Source organism: Malania oleifera, chromosome 7 (assembly GCF_029873635.1).
Source record: "Malania oleifera isolate guangnan ecotype guangnan chromosome 7, ASM2987363v1, whole genome shotgun sequence".
In the NCBI taxonomy this organism is placed as follows: Eukaryota; Viridiplantae; Streptophyta; class Magnoliopsida; order Santalales; family Ximeniaceae; genus Malania; species Malania oleifera.
The window spans coordinates 38561049-38578127 of NC_080423.1; the positions used below are offsets into that span (position 1 = coordinate 38561049).

The 17079-nt window shown below is 36.1% G+C and overlaps 1 protein-coding gene and 1 non-coding gene across 5 annotated transcripts in view; both read right to left on the bottom strand.

Annotated features, from left to right (window-relative positions):
- Positions 1-982: 982 nt before the first annotated feature.
- Positions 983-17079, bottom strand: part of LOC131159364 (methionine aminopeptidase 2B) — a 63803-nt gene continuing 47706 nt past the window's right edge. For all 4 annotated transcript variants that reach the window (XM_058114230.1, XM_058114226.1, XM_058114227.1 and 1 more), the window contains exons 9-12: positions 14285-14381; positions 6921-7064; positions 6599-6816; positions 983-1405 (exon numbers count right to left, since the gene is read on the bottom strand). In XM_058114230.1, coding sequence (XP_057970213.1) covers positions 1295-1405; positions 6599-6816; positions 6921-7064; positions 14285-14381 — 570 coding nt within the window. In that variant the 3' untranslated portion in view covers positions 983-1294. The remainder of the gene's footprint in view (positions 1406-6598; positions 6817-6920; positions 7065-14284; positions 14382-17079) is intronic.
- On the bottom strand, positions 8113-8206 carry LOC131161152 (small nucleolar RNA Z266). Its single transcript, XR_009138311.1, has one exon. It is a non-coding gene; the product is annotated as a small nucleolar RNA Z266 (small nucleolar RNA).

Genomic DNA, 17079 nt, shown 5'->3' on the forward strand with positions numbered 1-17079 from the left:
GACTGCATATAAATGTTTTTTTTATTTCTTCTTTTTCATTTAATTTTATTAAGGGCTAGGCACAAAATAGGACAATGGAATAAGAAGTCAAAATTTTATATAAGATTCCTGAATTCTAATCATGCATCTTAAAAATAATAAATTATATTTGTTAATCATGATTAAAACCTACAATTATTTTGTTCAATTGATTTTTTTAATTCAACATTTCGATTTGTTTTCATCACATAGCACATAAAGCATTTTTTCAGACTAATGATGCTCATCAATTGGATTTTCAAATAAGTTATATAAAAGTTTAATTAATTGCACCATTATTAGGATGGTGAACATGGTTTACCAAAACCTCTACTTACTGCAATAAAATTAGGCAGCCTGTGCGGCAGGAAAATATTTAAAAAAAAAACAAAAAATGGCTGCCTTACAATTGTTATATACCGATATATTTTAAAGTCACAATTCATATAAACAGTATGATTACACAGCAAAATAAAACTCAAACAAAGGATCCATTTTGTGATATTGTGATTTTAATCATCAAACTGATCAATTAACCTTACTATTATTTAACCAACATTCAAGTTAGTTTCGATGCGCACACTAAATCAATACCTTCAATTCGGTTTATCTTTGTCATTCCAGTCTAGATAATTAAACCATGACCACTTCATATTCACAAGTGCTACCATTAATCCTTTTTTAAAAAAAAAAAGAGAAAGCTCTGTATAACCTAAAACTAGCTGGAGCACAGGATGCTTCCCAGTCCCAAAATTTTTTAATATTATTATTATTATATCTTTCTTTTTAATAGAAAACTAATAATTATCACATTTTAAAAATTCAAGAAGTACAATTGCATAAATACAAAAATATGTAAATTGAATCACGCAGGAAATAAATACTAGAGATAACTTACCATTTTAAACTGAGAGAGAGAGAGAGAGAGAGAGAGAGAGAGAGAGAGAGGTATGCAAAAGCATGATGCTGTTGGAAGGTAAAAAATTTGATCCTTCTCCGCTGGGCTCCAGATAATATTTGAGAGCTAAACGCAGGGGGGGCAATCTATCACCTCGTCTATGGCTGAAATGTTACAGATTATGAACATGCTCAAGTCTCTTCACATCGGGGAAAACCATAAACACGAATGCTTCAGCAAATAACACAGCCAGAACAGAGTACAACACGGATAGTACAAACTGTGGTTGAACAGACATTTAAAATTCCAGTCGGAAAACATTTGTTGGAATCTGCCATACAAGTATGACCAAAAGAGGTAACCTGGGCTCTTTCTGAATCAGTAGTCATCCCCCCTGGATATCACCTCTTTGCAGGTTGGCCGAAGTAATATGGTATGCTCAAACTGCGACACATAGCTGCCTTTAATGTCGCACAGAGGAGGATAAGGCTGACGAAGTACATGAAAAAGGTTTTTGTCAGCATATTAACCAAGGTTTAGATCAAACAGGAACCAACAGCCATCAATCAAATTTTGATCTTAAGAGGCCAATAATATCGTCTAGTTTTCAATACTAGAAAGTGATTTGGTTTACTTTATATTAATGAAATTATGACTCAAAAATGTTTTTTTTCGGTTCATTGGTGATCACTAAGTGGTGCAAACTTCAAACATTAAGAATTAAGTTAGATACATTGATGCATTTATCCATAGTTTACAAACCCAGACCGAACCAACTAGTCAGATAGGGTTTGATCGGAACCAGTGGTTTGGCTGGTCTGGGCAACAGATAAAAACCAGATTTGAGTCAAACCAAAATCAACCCAGCCAACAAGGCATGACTTGGCCTGAACCAGTCAAATTCGGGGTCAGGTGAGATGGCCCGGTTAGAACAGTGTAAATGAGTATATAATGCAAAATTCAAAGGGGCAGGGGTTTGAACCCTGGGGAAAATGAAGGAGCTTCCAACCAAGGAGCCCACCATCAGCTTGTGTTATATGGGTGAAACATACTACATTTACAGCTACTTCAGATTTTACATACATTAAATTTTTTAACAAAACATATAACTATTGAATTTATATTTTTTAAATTATTTTTACACAAAAACATAATTGTCTTATTTTATAATGACACTATCAGTTTGATAACTAGGTTAACCAGCCAGTTCGACCAGTCCAACCAATCCAGTGGCGTTATCAGGTCGGTGACCTGGGTTTTAAAACTATGCATTTAACAATTATGATAGTGATGATTTTAATGAAGCCTTGATTAAGTCATTGATGATGGTCTTAGTGACACCACTGGGACAAATGGTGGCTTGGATGCTGACATCTAAGATAGAAGCAAGCTTTAAAGTTTGGCTTTTGTTTGTTAAGATTTTTTTTTTTTTTTGAAAAAGAACAAGGGAATTCATGTTGTATGGTTGTTTGTTGATTGATTTGTGCTAAAAATTATGTTCTTGTTTTTTTTTTTTTTTTTTTATATTTCATTTTTCATTATAAGCTGATTTATTAAGTTATGAATGCAACGATTTGAACACTTCATTTTTCTTATTTTTGTAATTTGAGGGTCCTACCATAGATACTCATAAGTTTTGAGTCTTCAACACTTGCCAATTTTATAGCATTATATCATAGAAGTTTATGAATACAACATACAAATGCACTTCTCATATTATTTGTCTTAGAATCTTACAATCCTCAATCTGATTTTACAATCCAATCCTGCAAACCTAGCAATCCTATGTAGGATCCCGATTTTAACAACCTTGATATATATATTTCACTTTCTCATTGATTATATGTATGATAAATTAATAAATAAAACAAAATAAAAATACAGTCCATCAATCTGCTGCGTAAGACATAAAAACAATATAATAAATTAAACATGTTCCATATTTATTTCTTAAAATAAGAAAAATCTAATAAATTTAGACCAGCAACATATATTCTGAGCTTTAAAACTATAACATACAATCATAAATTTATCGTTAAATAAATGAAGTATTAAAAACTTGAACATGACAAAAAACTACAAATAAAAGAAGGTTGAAGTTGAAAAATATAGAAAAGAAATATCAAATTACTAATATCGTCATTACTAATATTGTCAAAATAAATATTTTCTTTTAACAAAATAGTGTTCAGATCAAAATTTTAATTAATGTATCTTTCGTGAATATTAATAGAAATGTATAATTTTTGTATCTTCATCTAATGATCTTTTCCCCCTCTCACCACATAGCTTATCAGGAGTGACTTATGAAAGGGGAAAAGATGAGAAGAAAAATAAAAAAAATAAAATTGTTTTTTAGCAGTTACAGTCATGCAGCAGATTCATAATGGTCGTATCAGTCATTAAGTAACACTAGCAGTCCATTAGGGCTGCTACAGCTGTGAATTTCCTTCCCACCAATTTAGCAGTGTGTAACAGTATTGGGAACCCCAAAAACCATTACATTATGGCCGAGGCCGCTATTTTAAACCATGTCTTAAATATTATGTTCTCTTCATTAATTATTTTTAGTTTTAAACAAAAAAATTCAGATACATGACTAATCAGCTAAAATTTTAAAAAAAGAAAGAAATTATATTAATTTGTCAACGAAGGCGATGGAATCATTATATAGAAGAAGTAAAGGCCACCTTCTTGGTCCTAACGATGTGCAACAAGGGTAATTTGTTTGCTCAATGCTCAGCATACAGCACTGCCTTCCCCAGTTCGCCCACCGCCTTGTGAGTTGTGGCCTTGTCCCACATCAATTAGATTGAAGATGGGGGAGCTCTCTCCCACTTGGGTTTTTCCAGGCCCAGATTATAGCATCCAATGATACACAAACTGCCAAATGGGTTTCGATTCTAAAGGGGTGGTGTACTTATTGAGCCTCTAAGGGGTGCGAAAGACACTAGATGTCCGCCATGTTTTCTAAAAGACAGATTTTCAGTCGGTTACTCTTACAAAATAAGTGGTGAAGGTGTTAAATTTTGTTGCATGAAGAAAAGGGGAGAGAACTGAAAAAGATTGAATTATTGCTCTATTGCATTAGAGAGAAATAAAAAAAAAATGGAGGGTGGTTTAAGAGGTATCTCATGAAGGTTCTGAGGTGAAATGTGAGAGGGCTTTAGAGGTTGATGCATTGTGATGGGTTTTTTATTAGATGCATTTGGGAACATAAGCTTTAGCCTTTTAGGACTGGGTGTGGTTGTCATCTTCTGGTTCCCTTAAGAGGTATTCTAATTGTCTGGGATACGAGATTCACCTCCAAGATGGATTCTCTTACGATCTTTCCTTGTCTATTCTTCTTGATGCTAGGAGTAGAGGAAGGTGGCGGTTTACTTCTCTTTAGGGCTGCATTGTCCTCGCCTTAGGCCTTCTTTTGGATTAACTTTGAGGATCTGTATGGGATGTGTGATTCACACTGGCGTTTGTGGGGGGAAGATTTTAATGTCATTAGGACCTCTTCCAAGAAGCCGCCCCAGGGGCGAGGGTCTAGAATGAGAAGAGGTGTTTGGATGATTTCATTACAGACACTGTTTTGAGAAATATTTTTTAGTCTATTGCTCAATTTACTTGGTCAGCAAGTGACGTCATTTATCGATCAATCCTTTTTTAAAACTGAGTGGGAGGATACTTTCCTTAATCTAGTTACATAAGAAATCTGTCGCTAATCATTTCATATTGCGTTAAAAAATTCGAACCATGTTGGGTGGGGTCCTAGTATGCTTCACATGCAGCCGGCTCATAATGACACTTTCATAGGTTTGTGGCCGAGTGAGGAAATGAATGTCAGTTTCAAGACTAGGCTGGTTCTGTTTTCAGGAAGTTAAAACTTTCGATAAGCTTAAGTTGAGGAATTAGAAGGTTTTTGGAGATTTGAAAGTAAAGAAAATGGTATTTTGAAGAAGAACAGGGATACTGACGGAAAAAAATTGAATATTTTGAAGTTAATATTCTCTTAGGGGCTTTTGACAGAGGAGCTTAATTAGTATGAGGAACAATCTAAAAATGAGGATAACGCAGTTCTATAAAGAGATTAATTGGGGACAAAAATTCAGTAGCAAGTCGGTGAAGAGGGAGATTGCAACACTTCTTGTAATCATAGTGTCACTAGTGAGAGGAGTAGAAATATGATTAGGGAGTTAAGAGGGGGAGAATGGTTATACGGTTCATGATTCAGTAGCTATTGCAGAAGAGGTTATTCGTTTCTATGAGGCCTTGTTTTCTGAGAAAGTTTTTAGGGTGATGATTGACGGCTTGGAGCGAAGTCATATTTCAGAGGAGCAAAGTTGTTGGTTAGAAAGGTTTCTCTATGATCAGGAGGTGAAGACCATGATGTACTGATGATTTGATTTTACTATGGCACATTCCCTCAATGTTGTTGGGATCTCATGAAGGACAATCTTCTAAACTCCTTCATGAATGTCATGCTAATGGTGTCATAGGGATAAATATTTTCTACTTTCATTGCTGTTGTCCCTAAGGACTGTTCTACGCAGGTGACACCTTATAGGTCGATTAGTTTGTTGATCAATGTCTATATGATTTCACTTATCCAAGAGATTCTGCTACTTTTGAGTTCTACCAACACACTCTCTCAGGCAGCATTTGTTGGAGGTAGGTACATATTATGTTACTATTTGCTAATGAAGTTGTAAAGAATGCTATGAGGAAGAACGGGAAGAGGATTATTTTTAAGCAGAGCAATTGACAGAGACTTGGATTTTGAAAAGGGTTTTGAGGAAGAAGGGTTTTAGGGAGAAAAGGAGCAAGAGGGATAGGGGTTTTTTTCTGCTGTTTTCTCAATGATCGTTAATGATCAAGCTAAAGCTTGAATTTTCAGCTTTGAGCAGTGATATTTTATCTCCTATTTTTGTTCACTTTACTTGTTGATAGCATAAGCAGTATGTTGTCTAGGTGTGAGGCTTTAGGTTATACGGACGGGCTTAACATAGTCAAGAGGCGGCTTCTGTTGCTGGATGATGCTATTCCTCCCCCCTCCCCCCCTTTTTTCTTTTGAAAGATGGTGTAGAGAGTTTTAAGAGTGCTTTACCTACTCAAAAGACTTTTGAGGTGTTTGAGCCCTAGGATTTATATGTCTAATATCTTTTAAAATCTTCATATCCTTCATAATCTTGAAGATAGAGAGGTGGCCAAGCTTAGTTCTTTTGAGTTATATTCTGCTTTCATCTTCAGTTATCTTTTTCTCTGGATAAGAAAATATTATAGGATTTTATGGGGCTTGCTTCATTTGCTATGATCTGGTGCATTTGATTGGAGAAAAATTTGAGGGCCTTTAGAGATACTTATATTCCTCTTCTTTGCTTTGGGACAGGGTGGTTTTCTCTGCCTCTCTGGCCTCTTTTTGCAGGAGTTCCTTAGACTCGAATCCAATACCATGAGTGAGCTTTGATTATCTGAGTTTTTATTACTAGTACGTATTCAATTTTTTTTTTTTTCTGGGAGTGGTCTCCTTGTCCTCCATACAGTGTATTCCTTTTCTTTCATCATATTTATCTTTCATTTCTTACTGTGTGTGCATATACTTAGATAAAGGTAAAAGTTTGGCAAGCAGAACTCATAGTTTAGGAATAAAGAATAGTTCCAAATAACAAAACACAAACCAATTTTTATACATACCTGAACAATGCCAGCATCACATAAATTCTTCAATGCCATCAGGTATTTAGTCTCCCCCAAGCGGTCTAAATAACGTCTGCAGAAGGCCAGAGTGGAGAAGTTCTTGTTAATCGTTGCTAGCAGTTGTTTTGCTCTTGGTAACCGCAGCGGAATGTGGCCAACATCAAAATTTTTCATATAATGGCTGCATTCTAAATCTTCTCGAACATATCCTTTTCCTGCATATAACAAGAACTGACCATTAACATTGTAGATCACAGGCTTCCTCCACAATATATTTCAAAACAGTTCTAATTTCCACACGAAATGAAAAACAACCAACCTGTCGAGCCAAAGGTTTCTATTGCGAAGAATTCACCCTCTTCCATCTTTGTCTGTTCTCCTCCTTTCACGATCGGAACAGACTTTCCAGCATGGATCTGATATTGCCCGATGCTATGTCCATTCAAATTTCGTATACTTTTAACTGCCAACAGCCAAAATCCACAGATGTACATATATTTCCATACAAAATTTTACATGCTAATTTTGGATATGAAATGGAAGTACACTAGCACTGCAGGTCCCAGTAGCTGTCCCACTTGGGTATGGAAAAATCCACATTTGTGGAGTATAATATACACCCATTATGCAGCTTAGAGGACTTAAAAATGAACCCTTAAATGTTTTTGTTTTGCATGCTGTTAGAATACCAATTTACCTAAAACCTTAAGATGTTAGGCAGTGGGCTAACAATGTATGTCAGGCCTTAACACAGCCACACGCCGCATAGATGAATAAACAAACTATAAACAACATCCATCATAGGGAAAAAAATAATTCTAAACAAACAAATAATAAATTCCAGTAACAAGACTGGAACCCAAGACCTCCTGGCAACCTTGCTCTGATACCATGTTAGAATACCAATTGCCTAAAATATTTTAAGAATTATAATTAATTATTCATGTTATAGACTATCAAAGAACTAACTTTGCTGCTCCAAGCACAAAATTTTGTCTTACCATACCCATGAACAGAGGAAATTCATAAGCCATAATATTGATACAACATTGAACCATGAAAAAAATACAAATGTTCGAAGTTAAAGATTGTACAAGGAAACATAGTCAAAAAGCACTGTATGATGTGAGGATGCTAGCCATTCTCCAGTTTATTTTGGAAGGAACAGGTAAAGTCTTCGACTCGGCAAGTTTGATGTATATGACATAAGTTTCTTTCTTGAAAAGAAACCACTGAATGTGCCTAAATTTAATTAATTCAATAAATAGTAACATATTATTTTACAACATCTAGTCAGCATCTTTTATAAAATTTAATATGAAGAATCATCATAATCATTGCAAGACAAAATCCTACTATTTACAACGAAAAATTGTTAAAATTTGATAATCCTGGGGGGAAAAATTAACTTCAAATCTACATATAAAGAACTCAACAATATACAAGGAAAATTACAATGTCATAAGAAGCTTAAAATGCTCCAATTAGATGTGCTACTTCAAATTGAATATGGGTGGCAAGTCAAGAAATTAAATGCCTCAAAAGCTGCGTTCACAAGGACTACCCCCTTTCACACATCTAATTGATTCATCATTCTTGCCACCCCTACTCTTGCTTCACCTTCATCGATGGAGAAAAGCAAACCTAGGATATAAAATAATAACAATACAATTGGCATATTTTTCCAATAAAACCCACTACATGCATAATTATGGATATAATTTTGATCATGAGAGATTTCCTTTGGTCAGGGTGGGGGGTTTTAGGGGTCATTTGGGGAATTGAGGGGGGGTTTGTAGGCAACATGCAGGCAGCTTGGATCTTGGTAATTTGGTGTCTAAAAACATGACCCTCTTGGCCAAATGGATTTGATGATTTCTTTTAGAGGCCTATTCCTTAATGCATAAAATTATAAAAAGTAAATTTGGACTTGATGGGAACAGGTGGGATACCAATTTAGGTTTTAGATGTTCTTTGGAAAGTCCATGGAAAGCCATCTCTCAGATTTATTCCCTCTTTATTCCCCGTACTAAATTTATATTGGGTAGGGTCCACAATATTCTTTTTTGGAAAGACCTATGGTTGGGGAATGTTGTTTTGTCCATCTCTTTTCCTCACCTATTTCGCTTGAGCTCAGGATAGGATGGATCTATTTCTTCTTTTACTGTCGAGTCAAGTGGTCCTATACCTTCTTAGGATTTTCACTTTAGGAGACCCTTAAATGATAGGCAGATTAAGGAGCTATCCTCCTTAGTCTTGCTAAATAGTTGTCAAGTCTCATTGGAAGTTGATAGCCGCTCTTGGTTCTTGGATCCCTCGGGTTTTATACCTGCAAATCTTTGTGTGAGTTCTTGACTAGTTATGGTCTTTCTTTTCCTCTTTATAAAACTATCTGGAAGGCCAAAGTCCCCTCTAAAATCAAAGCTTTTCCCTGGCTGGTCGTGCTTAATAGGATCAACACCAATAACTTGTTACAGACCAGAAGACTAGTAAAGGCTCTATTTCCAAACATATGTGTGCTTTGTTTTAATTGCTCTGAAACTTCTTTGCATCTTTTCTTACATCTTCGCCTGGAGAATTTGGAACAAGCTATTTAATTATTTTGGGGAATGCTGGGAATGCTGGGTTTGTCCAAAGACAGTGGAGTTGTTTTTGGCAATTCATTTTGTTGGATTTGGCAGGAAAAAGGAAGGTAAGGAGTTGATTGTACCTTATGTTCTGTATATTGGGGCTTGTGGATGGAACAAAACGTGCTCATTTTTTCAGGGAAAAAGTCGTCTTTTCCCTATATTGGGAGAAGATTCAACATTTGGTTTCTCTTTGGTGTGTGGGTAATGGGAACCTCAGGGAGGTTTACTTTTCAGATGTTCAGCGTGATTGGCTTTCCCTGTTGAAATGATAGGACCTGCTGATTTTTTTGGGTTGTTTCTAGTGTTCATTTTGGTTTTCCTTTTTTTTGTTTTTCTGGGGTAACATACAGCTTTGCAAGGAGATGCCTTAATCTCCCGCTTGTACCTTCATATTCCATCAATGAAATTCCTTTTTTTTTTTTTATCAAAAAAAAAAAAAAAATAGCAATGCCTAATGCTGTTCTTATGCCTTAACAGCACCAGTCATGGTCAATTCTTGATGTTCTCCAAGATCTTTAAAGAAAGGGCCGTGCTTCCTAAATAGGCTGCCAGATCTGAGAAATGGTTTTCCCTTGACAGATCATCGACCTCATTTCATCACTTGGCCTCATCAACTGCCCCATTTTGGTTTGCACCTAAATGGGGCAGTTGAGTAATGCAAATACAATGTTCAACAACTTTTAAATCTTACATCAACTCTTAGTAAAACTACAACATAGGTGCCTATTCCAGGTTTACACAGCTTGGAACATAGGAAAAAAATTTTTAGAAACCTAAATAAAGGCATGATCCTAATGAAAATAACATATATACAAAATGAAAATAAATTTCAATCTGCATGCTAACAGTATTCAAAATAAAAAACTCAACATGGAGCTAAAGAAAACATGCAGACTAGCTAACATTACTCATCATCTTATTACCCAGAACACTCAAATGCATTCACATTCTAACTATAAGTAGAACTCTTGCCATTCTTTAAGCTCGGCTTCCTGACTTTAGTCTTAACTATAGCAGCATGGGGCAATCACAATATGAGTGTCTCTTTTGCCCACAAATATAGCAGTCAATCAGAATGTGTTCAACTTGCTTTTAAAAAGATGCCTTTGTGGAGGGCCGGGTGTGGCTCTTGTGAAGTTGATAATCCCTCACAAGTATTAGTAGTCTTACAAGTGTTCTTCCAGTATTTGCTGTTTTTTCTTTACAGTATTAACTGAGTTAAAGAAGTTATTAGGATTGCAACTCAATGTGTAATTCATAGTGAAGACCCCTAATGTACTGAATAATATGTTGTCCATCCTCATCAAAAGAATATTGAACAACCAATTAGTAAAACTCAAGCATGTATGCATCAACATCTTTATCACACTATGCCAATGCAGACAGCATGAAATGCATCTCTTTTTCTTTTTTTTTTTCTTTTTTTCTTTTTCCCTTTTTTGATAGAAAAAGGAACTTTATTAAGAGGTAGAAGAAGAAGAGGAGGAGGAGGAGGATTATAAAAAAAGAGAAAAAAGAAGAACAAAGAGAAGCCAAGTAATCCTCAAACAGCATAACAAAAGAAAAAACTGCATCATCTTAATAAAGCATTCCAGTCTCTGATGGAAAACAGCAGCCATTAAAACAGCCAGCAACATCAGCCCAAAGAAAAGCCAAGTACAGACTTCTGTCCCAAATAAATCCCGCTAATAATCTTTTCCCTGTAAAAATTCTAGCATATGCTTCCAGCCTAATTCCACACAACACAGCCCCAGAGAGCACAATCTCCACAGAATTTTAGCATCCTTACCTTTCTCAAAAAAAGAAAGTAAACAAATCTTCTGCTGATTTTGACAAATCCATAACTCTCCGAACACCCCAAAAAGAGAGTTCACGTGTTCCAAGAAAAGGAACAATGGATAAACAAGTGAGACACATCCTCTCAACTATTACCATACAAAAAACACATATCAGGCAGCGAAGCTTTAGAAAGTTTCTTAGTCCGCTGCAGCTTGTTGATGCTCACCCTGTTAAGGGCCACCAACCAAATGCTTTGAAATCCTTTTGAAGCCTCAGTGTTGTTTTCTTCCTCAAATCAAATGAAATAGGTTTTGGTATAATCATGTGCTTGATCTGATGCTAGTTGCAAAGAAGGTCGATGACTGATTCTTGGCCTAGCGTGTGTTTGATCCTAGCAAGGTCAAACTCTGGCGAACATCAATTAATGGCTATTGATTTCAGTCTTCTACTCAGCAAGGGTTCATGCAGTGAAACATATCAATGATGAGACTAGGATACAATCTCGATGATGGAGATGATAGAGGGCTTTGGTGGCATATAAAAAGAAAGGCATTGATTAATCTGAGCATTGGGGATTTATGCTTTGCTTCTGAGAATGGCAACTTGTAATGACCACTACCAATGCAGCAGCCAACTGGCCTAGCAACATGGTTCAAGGGGTTTAGCGTTTTGCGATGGATGTTATTTACATCAACATCATGATCACACTAGTTTTTAGTTGAAAATAACAGTCTGTGACTTAAATCAACATATCACGAACACTGTAGTTTTGAGTTGAAAATAACAGTGAGCCTGTCAAACACTGACACCCTTGGCGATTTGAGTTGAAATCGTGAAACTTATAAAAACATTGATACACTGATCCAAAAGTATGCTCTGATACCACTTGATGAAGGACTATCGTCCAAAAGTTTTAATTGTTAATGCAACCTCGAATAAAACTTGATGCAGGACTAATGGAAAATACCTTACGAATGGAGGAAAAGCACTTTAATACCTACATAAAAAAATAAAGGAGATATTCAATGAATGCAAGCCATTTTTCCCACCTACATTGCAGATGAGTGGTTGCCAACAAGTAACTATGAATAGTTATATGTGATTGGAGCAAAAGCCAAAATATATTTGTTTTCATTCCTTGGAAATGATAATTGTTTGGGCAAGGTTGTGATGAAAGCATTTGAAAAAATATTTACTGCAACTCAATGACTCTTTTTTTTTATATATATCTATCTAGAGCAATAGACACTAACCTCTCCAAAGGTTTCAAAAATCCTATAGACCTCCCCTGAGATTTCAAAACTCCCATACACCCCTCAAAATTCTTGTCTTTTTGCAAAATATAAGGGGAGATTAGTGTCTTTTTGGAAAACCTCTGGGGAGGTCTGTGAAATTCTTGAAACCACAAGGGAAGTCCCTAGGGTTTTTGAAACCTTAGGGGAGGTCCCTAGGACTTTTGACACTCAAGGGAGGTCAATGTCTTTTTTCCAAACCTCGGCAGATGTTAGCATCTTTTGCCCTATCTAATAATTACAAAGTTGCTTACTAGTAAAATTTGAATGGCAGAGCCGAAAATATGATTGACAAGGTACAAGCTCTTTTCTAAGACTTTCTTGCGGGTCATCAAGATCTCATTACATTATTTAGAACTTGATCAAACTCTCGCAAACTTATTTTGCCAAGCAGCAAAGAAAATGTGAGTGTGAGAAGTATTAAGGGTGGCGGTATCTTCTTGTGTAGCCGCCCCCTGGGGGAGGGGGTGCGATCAACTGTGACCATGAACATAATATATGTGGGCAGTCACTTCTTGCCTAGCAGCCTGGAAAAAAATAGGATGGACTCACGATACAATAAGATTAAGGCATGAGAGCTTGCAGCTACGTGAGCATTCAGACAGCATGTTGAAGCAGGAACTTTGCAGAATATAATGACCCACATGACTGCTTAGGCAATAGAGTTGAAGGAAAAAAATTGTAAAAAAAAAACACATAATATTCCAGTAAAAACATGGCCAGAAGTGATATGGTTAAAGCTGATTCCTTTTAGAAATTGTCTCATTTTTAAGAAGATAGGGTCCATAGGGATCTCTGTGTCCACAAAATGATTTACTCCTTCATACTTTTATATATAGTATAAATGTTTGATGTGTGAATGCTTTGGGGAGACAACTTCTTGCTCACTCTAGCCTTGATATAACATTAGGTTTAAAGCACATGCAATGTATCATAGCCAATAGTAAATAAAAAGGATGAAAAAAATCTCCTTCAATTATGCTCTACTGCTGTCGATGCCCGCACGGGGTGGGACGCCAGAATGAATGGCGAACAATATGACAGAGTCGAGGGTTTAGGTTCAAATAAATGAATAATATCTAATATTAGGAAACTTTGATTTTTCTATGTGTTCATAAATAAATAACACTCAATATGCTTTTTCATTAAGAAAAAAGGGTTAATTGCCCCTCCTATTGTATGTTGTTCTGCACAGGATCTTCAAGCTTCTATTTTATGCTAAATAATCACAAGAACTTTCCTGAAATTTCCCCATTTCAAACCTCACAAAATTCAAAATATTAGGACCATGCCAAGAAGCTTTTGTATATTTCCAATATAATACCTTCTCATGTATCTTTTTGGCTAAATAAATGTAGTTCAGATTTACAATAATTTCTAAATTTTTACAAAATTTCCCACAGGATTGTAGAATATTTGCACCTTTGACCTATTGAAAACATATCTAGAAAATAAAAAGAAAAAATAAAAACAAAACATCATTGCAATTGACCAAATTTTCAATCAGCAAATAACCCCATGACGAGAAGCTGCAAATATAGAAAATGCTCAAGTAGTGAATTTGCAAACACAAGTCATCAACTTTGACCAATAGCATGCAATAAGCTAGGGATGCCTTTTAAGTTTGATTTTTAAATATAGGACACTCATAAGATGAATTGGTGCATGTTTCCAAGTACATAACTACATATCAAGAAAGTGTAAAATGAAGAGAGGCAGTGCTAGGATCTTAGAGTGCCGATGTAGCCAGGCTGAGAGTTACATCTACATCCAATGAAAATGAATCAGTTAAAGAGGATGGCTGAGGGCATCTACGGCAGATAGTGAAATAGATCAATTTACTTCAAGGAAATCCACACACAAATTCATTTCAAGAGCAAAATCTAAAGCAGTAAATCAAGCACAAACAAGCATGAAACAATAATGGAAGCATACATATCATAGCATACTATCATGAGTAAGGTGTTCAGTGAACATCATACCTTGGAACACCTTTCCATTAATTTCAACCTCATACGATTCCATAACCTCTTGGATGGCAGCACCAACATCACAAAGGCGTACATCAATTCCAGATTCCTATGCCAACAAAGTAGCTAGCATTAGCACATCTTATGCATAACTACCATTCCATGTAAAATTTTCCCAGAATGCAATTGACCAGCTACTCTAGCACAGCTGCACAAATTCTCTGGGTGATTAGCTTTTCAGAAAAATGACCATGGGATTTAATTTATCCACCCAAATAACTTATGCACACGCTAAATCTAGAGGTGATCAAATATATATAAATGCTCCATCTATACAGGCACTCTAAATTATATAATAATTTATTCAACACTACCAAAATTATTGTCACGCACATGACAGAGTAAAAGATATCCAAGAAACTGCCTGATCTAAATTAATGATTATCAGTCATTGGTTCCATAAGATATTGATTACAAAGACTGCCTAAAGCATTGATGACAGGAATGTGGCCGCACTTGCCTGCATCTCAAAATGTTATTGACATCAACAGGCAAGGATGGGTGCAGTGAAAAGGGGAAGATCACAGTTTGGATGGAGAGTGATAGGTGGGATGTGTGGTCTTGAGCTAAGTATCAACACTCATTGGCAAGTACTGATGGCGCAGGAAGGGGAAAACATAATCTACATCTCATATGCTGTATTTCTAGAATTAGGAATCATGAACTTGCAGGGAGAAAAAAATGAGACTTGTAGAGTTGACCAGTGATTTTGAATGGCCAGAGTGGAAAAGAGCCACGTTAATTTTGAGCACTGGTTTAACTGGGCCACAGTTGACCATGACACCTTCACCCTGTATGCATTTGTAAAAGTTCCAGAGATGCTGCCTGACGGCTCCAGAAATAATAAAAAAATAAATAAAATAAAAGATACTGCTTGATATGTTGGGAGGTCTGCATTAATATTTTTTCTTCTTCCTCCAGTCCTCATGTTCCCTTCTCTATTATAACTCATACGCATATGTCCCAACCACCTCCGGTCTGCCTAAATGGATTCTTTTAATCAGTTATATTAATTTAAGGAAGTTCCATTTTTAAGAAGAGATGGACAGTCAAGAGTGAACCAAAAGAAGTCAAATAGAATTTTCTAGAGGATAATGGTTTGACCATCATGTACAAACTGCAAAAGCATTCCAAGAGAAGGTTTACCTACATACTGCTGTTGGATATATGAATAGAACAATGGAACAGCAGAGGAACATAACAATGTAGGAGAGAGATGTAGCAAAGAGAGAAAATTATGAAACTGCAAGCAGTGGTAGTAAATACTAAATACAAACAAACCATGGGATAATATAGGGAGATTATCAGTCCAACCCACTCAAGTTTGACCACAATATCAAGTACCCCCCTGGATAAACTTCTGGACCATATCAAATAGGACTATTCATCAAACAACATTGCTAGACTGTACAAATGCAAGCATACAAGTCTAGACCTACGACTCGCACTTCACATGGTCAGTAGCAGAATGTAACAAACTAGAGACTTCAAGAAAGATAAAAAAGAAATTCGCCAAGGAGAAGGCTGAGCCCAGGAGCTCAAGCAGACTTTTAACCCCAAGCATGTGCCATTTTGCTTTAAGAGGCATTTAAGCATAGTTCTGGGTAAATTCCTTCCAATTTCTGCCAATTCTCTTCTTGCAGCACCTATCCAGGCTTGACAGCATCAGTGTGTCACTATGTGAAGCTGCTGTTGCTAAGGAAACACTAACAATGAAATGATATATTTGACCTCATCAGAACCCATTGTTTTCCTTATTCATATTCTTCAATTGATTCAAGAGGTAGATGAAATAAAAATATAGTAGGCCTCAAGAGGAAGGATGAGGGTAAATCTATCTTTTTATAGTTATTCGAATCAAATGTTATTCCCAGGTCTAATTTCAACAATCCTACTGGATGGAAAGCCTTAATTCATACATAATACATAACAAAAGTTCAAGGTCCTGATTGATCAATTCTACTAAATAAAAAGAAGAAAAAGCAGTTGATATGGGGGAGCCAATCTTGTTAGATTAAGTTGTTGAAGAATTGGGTAAATTGGAAGACCTAATCACAGTGCTAGGTTTTTGCCTCCAATTATATATGCCAAGTACATAACAATGACCATACTACCCATACTAACTCATGCTTAATAGCACAGCAATAACACAGCCGTAACGCTACATAACTACAGTAGTTAGTACTATTCCCCCTCAAGCTTGAGCATAGATATCATATGCCCCTAGCTTGTTAGAAACAGATTTAACCCAAGCGCCTCCCAAGGCTTTAGCGAACAAATAAGCAAGTTCAAATTCATACTTCATATGAGTTGTCATAATCAGCTTCTGCAAAGGTTTATCTTGAACAAAGTAACAACAAACTTCAATGTGTTTCGCGCGCTCATGGAAGATTGGGTTGGAGGCAATATGAATAGCAGCTTGTTATCACATACCAACTCCATAGGCCAAGAATATGGAAAACCAAGTTTTTCCAACTTGTTCTTTAGCCAAATAAGCTCACATGTAGAGTGGACCAGGGCCCAATACTCTGACTCAACACTCAACCAGGCCCACAGTTTGTTTCTTACTTTTCCAATACATCATGTTACCCCAACAAAAACACAATACCCGACTGTGGATCTTTTGTCAAAAGGTGACCCAACCCATCAATATTCTTTGAACATTAAGCCTAACCAAAAAGACCTCTCCCAAGTGCACTGTTGAGGTATCTCAAGATACAAATCATTGCATCCTAATGACTTTCTCC